Here is a 12,622-nt window from a genome sequence, read left to right as displayed (position 1 = left end):
AGCACCACATACAAATAAATAAGTGGTCCATTGACAACTAAAGAATATATAAATAAAAAAGAATAAGTAGAGGCACCAGACATGGTAGTACACACGTAATACAACTTGGGAGGCTGAGGCAGGAAGATCCCAAGTTCAGAACCAGCCTAAGCAACTTAGTGAGAATGTCTCAAAATAAAAAATAAAAAGGGGGCTGGGGATATAGCTCAGTTGGTGGAGTGCTTGCCCTACATGCACAATGCCTGGGTTCTAATCTCCAGCACTCTAACAACAAAAAAATAAAAAATAAAAAGGAGACTATTTCTTGGTCTAGGGATGCGGCTCAGTGGTTAAGGAGCCCTGGGTTCAATCCCCAGTACAAAGAAAAAAAAATAGACTTGAATAGAGGCTTAAATACAACATCATGCTGGGCATGGCCATTTCTAACACATAAATAACAAACACATAGGAACATGAAATATACACATAATACAACCCCCCCCCCCCACACTTACCAGAAGCCTGCGACAGCTTTTGATGTGCCCCAAGGCTAGGGAAATATACAGAAACATGATGGCGTAGCTAATGACAACAGTGAAGATATCCCCATTACTTTCACGATTTAGTTCATCTTCAATACTTCGTTCAGTAGTGAAAGAAATGGTCAGATTTGGATTCTTGTAGTTTTTCACAAAATTAATAAACCTAAAGGATAAGCAAAATTTAATAGTTTTAGTTAAAACTAAGTGACAGATAAGTAAGAGCTTCTTTCCCAACTTTTAAGGGCAAAGGCCACACTTAACCTTTGCCCTGCATTAGGAGCTTCAACACTGGAGCTTAAAAGGTGAAACACGGCCACAGTCCTTGTCAAGCTGAATTTCCTTTTTTGGGGTGGGGGAGATGCTGGGGATCAAACCCCAGGCATGTTAGGCAAGCACTCTGTCATGGAGTCTTGAACTTTCTACCATTTAAAACAGATTTGGAACAAGTTTAAAATTGGTTCATGTTCTGCCTATGTGTGTTTTTTTTTTTTTTTAAACTAAAAAAGATACCTATATGAGCTGGGGTTGTGGCTCAGTGATAGAGCACTCACCTAGCATGTGCAAGGCCCTGGGTTTGATCCTCAGTACCACATAAAAATAAAGATATGTGTCCAACTACAACTAAAATAAAATATTAAAAAAAGTAAAATAAAATTAAAATAAAAAAAGATATCTATGTGTAGTACACTTTAAAGAACATAAAAACTCATTGAACAATACAACATTTATCAGAATCAGGCTGGGATGATGTAGCTCAATGGCAAAGCATCTGCTTCACATTTGTAAAACCCTGGCCGGGTTCAACCCCCAGTTCCAAAAAAAACCCAAAAAAGCCCACCAAAATTTATCAGAATCCCAGCTGATTCTTGTAGGAACTGATAAGTTGATTCTAAAACTCACATGCAATTGCCTGGCTAAGAATAGCCAAGACAACTTTTTCAAGAAGAGAAAGTAGGACTTGCACTTCCCAATTTCAAAACTTCCTAGAAAACAACAGTAATAAAGACACCATTATACTGTCACCAGAAGAGACACAGATCAAAGGAACAAATTTTTGAGAGTCCAGAAACATGCCATGTGTCAGGGATTAATTAATTTTTGATAAGGATGCCAAGACTTTTCAGTGGGAAAGAAAAACCTTTTCAACAAATGCTGTAGGACAACTGGAGAGTTACAAGAAAAAGGATGAACCTGGACCCTCACCTCACACAAAAAATTAACTCCAGGGATCAGAGAGCTGAATGTAAGAGCTAAGACTATAAAACTCCCAGGAGAAAACACAGAGTAAATGCCCATGTTCTTGGATTAGACAATGGTGTCTTGGACATGACACTGAAAGTCTGAGCCACTGCGGGAAGCCACCTGTGAATTACTTGAGGGTCTTCTCTCAGTATGGCATCAGGGAGATTTTAGGTTTAACCTTGGGAACGATCCATGGCTCTCCCACATAGTAGGTTGCCCAAGGCAGGGACCTTTATCTCCACTCTACTAGGAAGGTCCCTCACAGAAGCTGTGGAGATGGGTGTAGCCCGTTGGGAACTGGACAGCCCACCTCTACCTTTTTTGGTGAAGAACATGTTATGAAAGGCCTTTGGTGTTCCCTGATAAAAATAAAGCAAGCGCAGGCTCCATTTTGCCTTTTTAGTATAGAAGCTCGATCTGTATAATCGGCTAGCCTGCCCTACCTCCGCTTTATGAAAATATTTTCTGTGTCCTGCGGTTTCTAGGTCATTCTGGTTTTCTTAGGTTTTGCTCTGCAGCCAGCCCATTCTACCAAGGGCTGCCTGTGTTGGGACAAAGGCGAGAAGCCAGAAAAGAAAAAAAAATTAAATCTCTTCAAAATTAAAAAATTTTTGTGCATCAAAAAAGTAACAACCAAAAAAAGACCCAACAGAATGGGAGAAAATATTTGGAAATCATATATCTGATAAAGAAATATAAAAATTTCTTACAAATCAATAATAAAAAAATGGGCAAACCATATGAATAGATATTTCTCCAAGGAAGATGGAGAATTAAACACATGAAAAGATGCCTACAATTTTTCATCATTAGGAAAATGCTAATCAAAACCACAACGACTACTACTTTATATCCAGTAGGATGGCTAGAATCTAAAAGGCAGATAATAACAAGTGCTGGCATAGAAGTGCGAAAACTGGAACCATCACATACTGAAAATAGTCCAGCAGTTCTTCGAACAACTAAAGGTAGAGTTGCCACATGATCTAGCAATTCTACTCTTAGATATATACCTAAGAGAAATGAAAACTTATAAAAATATTCATAGCAGCATTATTCATTATAGACAAAAGACAGAAATAACCCAAATGTGCATCAATTGATGAATGGGCAAATAAATATGATAGAACTACATAATGGAATATTATTTGGTCATAAAAAGATGTGAGAATGTGGATGAACCTTGAAAACGCTAAGTGGAAGAAGCCAAACACAAAAGCCCACAAAAATGATTCCAACCATATAAAAGTCTAAACTAGGAAAATGTATGAAGACAGAAAGTAGATTAGTGATTGTTTATAGTGGTGAATGAAGAAGATGAGAAAAGGTAGGTGACAGCTAAAGGATACAGTGGTTCATTCCAAGATAATCCAAGAGTTCTAAAATTGACTATAGTGATGGGTGACCATATGTGTGAAGACACTAAAGCCATTAAACTACACTTCAAATGAGTGAACTCTATGGTTTATATCATCTCAATAAAACTGTTTTTAAAAAATACGCTGGATGGCACATATCTGCAATACCAGCTACGTAGGAGGCTGAGGTCAGAAGATCCTGAAGACTGAGGCCAGCCTGGGTACCTTAAGCAAGACCCTGTCTCAAAAATTAAAAAGAGCCGGGGATGCAGCTTACTGGTAGAGTGCTTGCCTAGCATGTGCAAGGCTCTAGGTTCAATCCCCAGTGCCACAAGTACCAAACAAAACAGTACAGAAGGGTATAAAGAGTTAAAGTCCCTCATCTTCCTGACACTTCTTTTCCCATGTCCTGAGAGGTTAAGAACACAGTTAAGTTTTTCAGGCCATCTACTTGAACAGCTTATATTCATGAACAGCATGAACAGCTCATATTCATATAAATATGCTGATTATAGCTTTTACTAGATCTGGAATCATTTACTTACCTTGTTCTCATTAGTAAGTGCATAATATTCTACTGTACTCATCCCTCATTGCTGTACATTCAGTATGCTCCCAGTTTTGCTATTAGAAAAAAGGTAAGATGCATTTGTGCATGCTTTGCCTTCCTGGGTAAGAATACCTGCTTAAAACATCTATTTATAGGTAAATATATCCAAAGATTTCTTCTGAGCACAATTCTTAGCAAGTGAAAAATATTACATATCTTAGAACTCATGTTGGCCAAGTTAGAGAATGAAGTTCAAGGGCTTGCTGCAAATGTCCAGCTTCACAAAAAGCAAGGACAGTTTGTTTACCCAAGAGTGACTCACTCTTTTTCCCAGGCCTGGGCCCTCTGGAGCTTCTCTGTATCATTGTAGTAATTATTGACAGGGAAGGTAATCACGAGAGCAGTGGCATTATTGTAGTTTTGATCTAGAAAGGGAAAACGTGACATCAAAAAGCAGATTACGAGCATGTAGAAAATCAGACAAATACAAGGAGGGAATCACAACACAGTAGCTGATCTGATTTCTCACTGGAGACAAATGGAGTCTGTGCTCTAAGACCAAACAAGAAATGGTCTATGAGTATCTTGGTTAGTGAACAGGCTTCCCTGTCTGAAGCGGACAGTTACAATTCAAGGAGAATGATTTTTCCCCTCAAACTACACCATACATATATGGTAAAAATTTCAAACAGAAGAGAAAGGTGTTGTGTGAGAACTTTCTCCCCTTCCTTTCTCCATTCCATTCTTTGCTTCTCTTTCCATGCTGTGGCCATTTGTGAATCTGCACCAAGCACACACAAGCAAACCCATATGGATATTCTTCCCTTTTCCTTTCTACTTACATAAATGGTAACATACTGTTCTACACATTACAATTTAAAATTCTGTATCTTGGAGACCGCTCCATTTTAGTACATATAGAGCTTTTTAATCTTTTCCTGAAGCATGCTATTTGCTAGTATAATTCAACCAATTCCCAATTGATGGTCATTCTTGCAATTTTTTTTATTACAAAATTACTATAACTATTTATATATCCACAGATGTATAAATATATATAGTATATCTATATTTTTAGTATGTAAAGTACATATTCATAGGATCAAATATTACAGCATAATCCCTGAGTCAAAAACTATGTGCCAATATTGTGTCCAACTACAGCTAAAATATAAATATTAAAAAAAAAAGGGGGTGGCTGGGGTTGTGGCTCAGTGGTAGAGTGCTCGCCTAGCACAAGTGAGGTCCTGGATTCAATCCCCAACATCCCATAAAAATAAATAAAGATATTGTGTCCAACTACAACTAAAAAATAAATATTAAAAAAAACGATGTGACTTTCTATTTTTGATAAATTCTCACAAACTGCTGTCCAAAGAGGCTGTTATTTTTTTATACCTTTAACAAAACACTTACTGAGAACTAATTTGTGCCAGGCCTTACTTTAGGTCCTGTGGATATATATCAGGAAGTAAAAGAAAACTCCTATCTTCCTGGAATTTACTTTTGAGTAACCTATTTACATTTTCAGCAATAATAGTAGAGTTTCCATGTTCCACTAACACAAGGTTTTATCAACTCTTTTAGGCCTTTGTCAATTTGTTAGGTAGAAAGACTGAAGTGAGATGCATTTTACCATCAGGAGGGAACAGGAACATTTCCTCCATATAATTAAATGCCATTTGTATTGCTGCTTCTGTTAACTTTCAACCACTTCTTTGTGGTTTCACAGTGCTAAGGAAACGCTGTTACGAATGCTAATTTTTTGTTGTTATTGTTCAGTTTCTTGCCAGTTTTTCCACCCATGCATTCAAAATTTTTTATGTAGTCGAATCCATCAGTCTTTTCTTTTGTGGCTTTCCAGTTTTCTTATTTCAAAATGTCTTTGTCATTTCAAAATTATTTTTAAAAATTCCTCCTGTAGGGGCTGGGGATATAGCTCAGGGGGTAGAGTGCTTGCTTGCCTACCGTGTGTGAGGCCCTGGGTTCAGTCCCCAGTACTAGGGGGAAAAATCCTCCCATATTCCTGTACGATCTTCCAGTTCTCCAACAGTTTTACTTCTCACATTTCAGTCTTTGATCTATGTGGAGTTTATTTTGGTAGAAGGAATAAGGAAGAGGACAGTTTTAATTTTTTCCCCTTTGGCTAGCCAGTGGCTGATGTCATGCTTTCCCTATGATTAGGAATGGCATTTTATTATATGGGGCAGAGTCAATTTTAAATACAGATCACAAGTTCTCTCCTGCTTCTGAGCCAAGAGAAGAAAACCTAGCTGGCCTCTTCATCATAGGGAAAAACCTGTTGAGCCTGCAGGGAGGCTTCAGATGCCAAAGATGTCTCGTGAATCACCACCCCATTTTATCTACCCCATCTGTCCTAGATGCCACAAAACCAGCGAAGAATGTTCTTTCCACTATAAAGGTATCCAGATTGTTCTGAATGGTTTAGAAGGGGACAAAAAAACAAAAACAACAACAAAAAAAAACCCACACCAACTTTGGATTTTTATTCCTTCCCCATGACGTGGGTTCTGAACCTGAGGTCATGGCCTCCTGAGACGTTCTACTGGTAAGCTTCCAGGTCTGTGACCTCCTTGCAATTGACCAACAACACAACTACACTATTTTGGGAAAATGTCCTTAGCCTTTAACAGCTTCTCAAAGGCATGTGTGACCTAAAAGGTAAACATAATCCACTTCTTTTAAATCCAAAGTAAAACCCAAAGCCAAAGCTAAAGAAAATATTATATTTAAGATTCAACAGTCAGGGAATTAAGAAGGTTGCTCCATTTATGAAATCTTCCTAACCACCCACCCTTAACTGCATGATGGAACCAGGATTACTAGGAGAAGCTCAGCTTCTCTTACTTACCATCGTAGCCTCCCAGCACAAGCCACGGGAACACGGGTCCACCGAATGTACCGAGGCAAGGATCATGCAGCAGACTTGTATCATTCAGAGAGGCAGGAGCCCTGCCCAGAGATCAGAAAACACCTCCCACTTATAATAAGCCTCAAGACATCATGGACATTTAGACAGAATACAATGAACCACAGTAAGTGTTTGCTAAGTACAAGGTGGGCCCCAAGGTTCCTGAGTTGGATGATACCGTCCGTCCCGAGCCACTCAGAACTCGGATTCCCTGGACTACAGGCATCAGACCTGGCCCTGGTGTCTGGTGCTGTGTGGGTATAAAGGAGGGTACAAATGACACGAGGAGAAAACTGCCACCAGAAGGAGACCTATAGAGATGTAGTTCTGGACCACATCTCTAAGTATAAGGGCAATTCAGCAGCAAAGAGCTGCTCCATACACCCTGGGGGAAAGAACAGGTGTGTAAGAGGAGACAAGAGCAAGAGGAAGCTGGTCAGGTCACAGTAAGTCCTGGCCTTGCATATGAGGTGCAGACAAGGGTGCTCCTAAGGGAGGGGGCAGGGCTGGAAAGGATGAACAATGGCAAAAATAAGGATCTGATCGATGCCAGGCTAAGTGGTTTAATTCTAACCCTGAAGGCACTGGGGAACAGTCAGAGATGTCTGGGGAAGGGATGTCATGAGCTGTTTTCCAAAAAAAATCAGTGGCAAAGTGGAAGGAGGTCTGGGGAGTGGGAAAGAAACAGGAAGGTGGGAGGGCAGTCAGGAAGTTTGTGCAATGGCCCAGGCAAGAGAGCACGGGCAGATGGCTACTCCGTGTGAAGGGAACGAGCATTTCAAGGCAGCCAGAACTCAGCTGGGCGCTCAGGGAGGTCCGAACAGAGGACCTGCTCTTCGGAGCTGCTGTGAGGTCCTTCATCTCACAGCCTGATTGTCGCAGCAGGAAGGACCTGGAGAGGTTAAGATTCACCACAATCTCATGAGGAAGGCGAGAGGAGGAAGTCAGGGATAGAGCCTCATGTTGGCTTCACTGGTAGATGTCAATGCCATTCAAAGACACCGGGGAAAGAAGTCTAGCCCTGACTCTGGGAAGGCCAAGTCTGTTTCCTTTGGGATGTGCATGTGGAAAGGGGTGAGAGCGAGAGACAGGCCCGAGTCATGAAAAAACCAAGCCACACAGCCTGTCATGGGAACTGTCCCAGAAGGGCTTCCATGCCTGTCTAAACCAGGCCCTTTGATAAAACCCAAGTCTCACACACCTCTCCCCCCAATTCTTTTGGCTTTATTTTGTAAAACAGAAAATAGTTTTTCCCTCTGAAATATAGAAAGCAATTATGTAATATCATATTTATCACCCACGTACCCTCCTGGTTACCCACAGTTCCCACGTACTGTCTGCCCTGTCTACAATGCTGGTTTGAGGCACACAGGCATACATTTATTTATTGTTTTATGAGTACAACTCATGTTTAAGAGGCAACGTCCTTGAAACACAATGAATACTGACTAACAGCCTGAGCAGTCACATTTTAACAACAAAATTTAAGGTCACCAGAGTTCTTGACAACCAGAAACCAGAGTGCTCAGCTCTTGAGACACAGTGAGTTAAGCAATGCAAACAAAGGAGACACGGAGGCATTTTTCCTGTTCCTATGGTGAACACAAAGCCACTGTGGTTGTTCACATCGCTGAACAATCGCCCTTAGGCCAGCTCTGGAGCATTCAGAGATGGCAGACTGAATAAGCCCAAAGCTCCCCTCACAGATCACCTAAGCACAGCTTCCTTGGGAGACTAATCCCAATTATAAAGAAGCCCTGCCCAGCCAGATGCAGGCCTCCCAAGGGAAGCAGTTTAAGGCCTTCTAATCTAAAACTGCATGCCAGCTCTCCCCAACTCCTCAAAAGGAGGTGACATGCTTTAAACACAGCTAGGTACCAGGATATCAGGTTACACATGAAAAACAGGCACAAGCTCAATAAGATTCTACCTTCAAATCTTAGGGGAGTAGGTGTGGACATCAAACTGTTATTGACCCAGGCAAGTGTTAAAGATTACATACCAAGGAAGCGCCCACTCTAGAGCCTTTGCCCATGCTGCTTATTCTGCTGCAAATACTTTTTCCTGTGATAGCCACAGGCTGTCTTTTGTGCAAGTTTCTTCTTTAAAACTCATTCCTTTTTTGCTAAGCCTTTCCCAACACTAATCTTTTACTGACACGAGAGCATATATATTCAGTATGCCACATAATAGCATTTTGTCAATGATGGACTACACATGATAGTGGGTTCCTCAAGATTACATTGCCTAGAGATGTCATAGCTGTCTTATTTTGTGTAAACATACTCCATGATATGTTCCCACAATAAAGAATTAACTATCAATGAATTTCTCAGAATGGGTCCTCGTTGAGAAACAACATGACTGTATTTACAGATTGCCAATTCCCATTCATTAGGATGTGAGCTTCGCAGGGTATGTCTTGCTCTGTTGGTTCACTGATGGGTCTCTAGTACCATTAGTGATAAAAGCAAAAATAAGTGCTCAAATATTGGCAGGATACACAGATGGCTGGCTGCTGCCACTTACCTTGTGCAGTACAGAAAATGCGTATGATAATCGGCATACACAAAGAAGTCATCCCCTACTTGATGGTCCAGTGCCGTATGGCTGTTCTGGAAGTAATTTAACACACTCAAAATGGTGCAGTTCTTGTTATAAGGTGAGAGAGGGGCCAAGCAGATGTCTTGAAGTGTCACAGTCTCATTGTTATAATTTGCGGTAATACTTTCAAGGGCTGTTTGTAAGTCGAGCACCTGAAAGAAGATTTTAAAAATAAGCAAACCCAGAAAGATGTCAGATTTCTTTAAATCTTTACTAACTAGTATTGTGAGAGGTTAGAAGGAAAAGTCTTTGAGGAAAACACATCCTAAGACAGAGGAGGTTCAGGCACACTGTAGTAAAGTATCTGGTGAGGCCTGGTAAGAGGAGTCCAGAGATGGGGAAGAGATATGTGATCAGAACTGATCTCAATACAGCATTCACCATCTCCCCTCACCCTTGTCCAGCAGCCACCAATAAGGGGCCACAAGGTAGACTAGAGTGAGATGCCTGGTCTTCCCAACACTCCCCCTTCCCAAAACACACCAAAACACATGCCTGGCTCTATGCTACAATCATTTAGGTATACGCCCATATTTTCCAATATAGACTATACTCTTGGAAGTAAATGTCTGTGCTGTTCATCTTTTGCACCAAGCTAGGAAAATGGAACAGTCAGACACTGGGTAGAGGAAAAAAAAAATTCCATTAAAGTTTTTGGCTCATTTCGATGCTTTTAAAAATCTCACACTTTCTGCAGACAAGAATAATATTTAAAGGAAAATTTGTGTGATTGTGATGAATGATCATTCATTAAAGAAGCAGATGTAGTTTATTCACAGGTACAGATTTCCATAGCAAATATGAAGGACAACAGGAAATTCTAAAGACCTTTGTAAGAGAAACAGATGGATCTCTTCCCAAGTATATCTTCCACTAACTACAGGCTGACAGCTAACATTCAGGTCACAATAAGTTCATTCCTAGACCCTGGATTAGTAATGATCCAGCAGTTCCTGCCCCGGACCCCAGGACAGCATAAACAAATTCATTCCTTTGGGTCCTTTCATTTTACTCTTAACACAAGAAAAAAAAAAAATCCATGGATTCCCGAGGTAAATTCCTCATATTCTGCTTCAACAGAGAAATGCTACTTAGACCTTCCTCTGTTCATCTCAATTTCAAGAAAAAGGCAGGATCTGCTGTTTGAAGTCAATCCAAAAGCAGGCAACAGTAAATTTTTTATTAAATTCAATGACTAGCACCACTTTCTTGAAAAATAAGTGAAAACACCTTTACTTTAATGCTTAAAGATTTAAGAGATACCACAACAATCAGCCCCAAATCTGTATTGGATAGAATTGGTCTACATGTAAAAGCCAGCGTACCACCAGGTCCCCCAGATGGACGGACATGTACTAATGGCAGAATACCTGATGCAAAATCTCTTTGTCAAGTGGGGGTCCAAAGGGCACGTCGGCTCCTGCGGGGTAAGGCTGGTAAATGTGTTTGCTGGTATTGGGGGCCCGGATGATGAGCTGCTCCGTCCGGAAGAAAGGCCCAAAGTGTGTGTCAAAGTACTCTTTATCCTGGCGGGCCTGGCTGCTGGCAGATGACCAGAGGTCAACAGGATTGGTGGTGACCCGGACAAATGCCAGGCCTGAAGAACATGCAGCAATGAAGACCACTGAGAAGAAAATGACGCAGCCAGGGTTTCGGACACAGAAAGATCCCCACTGGGTGAAGAAGCGCCTCAAACAGCCCTCAAAGGCTGCACCAAGCCTGTCGCAGCAGGACGCCTCCCCTGGAAGAGCGGGAGAGGAAAGGAGGATGGAGGTTAAGAGCCAGGCCGTTCCTGAAAGTCGGAACAGGGACAGCATTAGCTACCATTGCACCTGCTGGGAGTCCAGCCCCCTGGGTGACACAACTGACACCCTGGGCCCTGTGCTCTCTGTCTGCTTGCGGAAGCTCTTCTTTTTGGCTACCCACAATGGACGCGGTTGCACTCCTGGGTGGAAAGATGCTCACACGAGAGCTTCTGAAAAGCAAGTTTCTCTGACTGCTCTGTTGCTCCTGCCCTTGGCCTGCCACACAGGCACCTTTGTGGCTTTTACTCTGGTCCCTAAGCATTTCACTGCTGTCATTGATTACTTGGGTCTGATCTGCCACCCTGACATCAGAGCCACAGGCAAGGGACATATCTGTGCTGACCATAGCTGTGTCCTTGGCACTTGTGCACGGCCTCACCCACAATCGGCATGTCAATATTTACTGAGGAAACAAGGGCTCTTTCAGGCCAACAAAATCCAAACCCTTTATTTTCTGTACAAATATGCCTACCTTTGTCACTGGCATTAACAGAAAAGGCTATATTGCTGTCAATGGGAGTGTATTCGGAGACAAAATAACGCTTTCTGAAAAATAAAAGCACATAAGCAGTATTAGTGGACTTCACGATAAGATTGTTATTTGGACATCCCAAAATCCCACTACAAGCTTACTTCCTCATCCTGTCTTCTTCCTCCCTAATCCTAAGCTCCCTTGGGTCTCTATGCTTACCAGTTTCTGTAGAAAATTTAAGACTGTATTAAAAAAAAAAATCCAAATTGTTAAAGGATAATTTCACTTTGCAACCCTCATTTTAGATCCTTTAAAAACATACTATCCTGCCTAGGAGCAACGAGCATACCTGCTGCCTTGTCCTTGATTTCAAATACTATCCTGGGCCAGGGCAGGGAGAACAGCAGATGATCCCAAAGGTGGGAATATGTCAAAAGAACTTAAGAGCCAACCAGGAGGCACCTCCCCATGCCCAACGTGGAAAAAACCTGAGCAGCAAACAATGGAATTAGATAGAGTCCACAGAATAAGTAAAAGGTCCATAATGTAACTAAATGAATAATAAGTGAAGGAAGAAGTCTGATTAGTAGTTGTAGGAGTGAGAGAAATCCACAATTGCTATCAGGCAAACACTGCAATAATCATGGTTGCAGACAGAACCCATGATTTAGTGGGCAGTAGGTGATGGTCTGAGGAGAAAGTATTAGTATAGTTTTTTTTTGTTTTATTTTATTTTTGTTGTAGATGGACACAATACCTTCATTTTATTTATTTGTTTTTATGTGGTGCGGACGATCAAACCCAATGCCTCATGTGTGCTAGGCAAGTGCTCTAACACTGAGCTATACCCCCAGCCCACGCATAGTTTTAAAATATCTTTTTTCAAGAAAATTTTCAATTATAAAGGTAAAAATAGTAACCCCAGTGTAGAAACCCAGCAGAACCATCTTAACCATGAGATCAAGGTTAACACCTTGGTAACAACATATCAACATCATGGACTCCTTGGCATGATGCCCTGAGAAAGACCCATCACCACATCTGTGATGTGCTTGTGCAAAACACACAACCTCAATCTAATCACCACAAAACACCGGATGAAGGCAAGAAGTACAGGCTACAAAATAAGTGGCAGGTA

General features: G+C 41.3%; 1 protein-coding gene across 1 annotated transcript in view; it reads right to left on the bottom strand.

Annotated features, from left to right (window-relative positions):
* Window positions 1-12,622, bottom strand: part of Npc1 (NPC intracellular cholesterol transporter 1) — a 49,713-nt gene that overhangs the window by 13,862 nt on the left and 23,229 nt on the right. Inside the window, exons 7-12 of the mRNA XM_026388084.2 lie at window positions 11,485-11,558; window positions 10,578-10,948; window positions 9,133-9,359; window positions 6,544-6,644; window positions 3,994-4,096; window positions 495-684 (exon numbers count right to left, since the gene is read on the bottom strand). Coding sequence (XP_026243869.1) covers window positions 495-684; window positions 3,994-4,096; window positions 6,544-6,644; window positions 9,133-9,359; window positions 10,578-10,948; window positions 11,485-11,558 — 1,066 coding nt within the window. The remainder of the gene's footprint in view (window positions 1-494; window positions 685-3,993; window positions 4,097-6,543; window positions 6,645-9,132; window positions 9,360-10,577; window positions 10,949-11,484; window positions 11,559-12,622) is intronic.

Source organism: Urocitellus parryii, chromosome 13 (genome assembly GCF_045843805.1).
Source record: "Urocitellus parryii isolate mUroPar1 chromosome 13, mUroPar1.hap1, whole genome shotgun sequence".
Classification (NCBI taxonomy): Eukaryota; Metazoa; Chordata; class Mammalia; order Rodentia; family Sciuridae; genus Urocitellus; species Urocitellus parryii.
The sequence above is the reverse complement of the archived record's forward strand: the minus strand, read 5'-3'. Positions and strand labels throughout refer to the sequence as shown.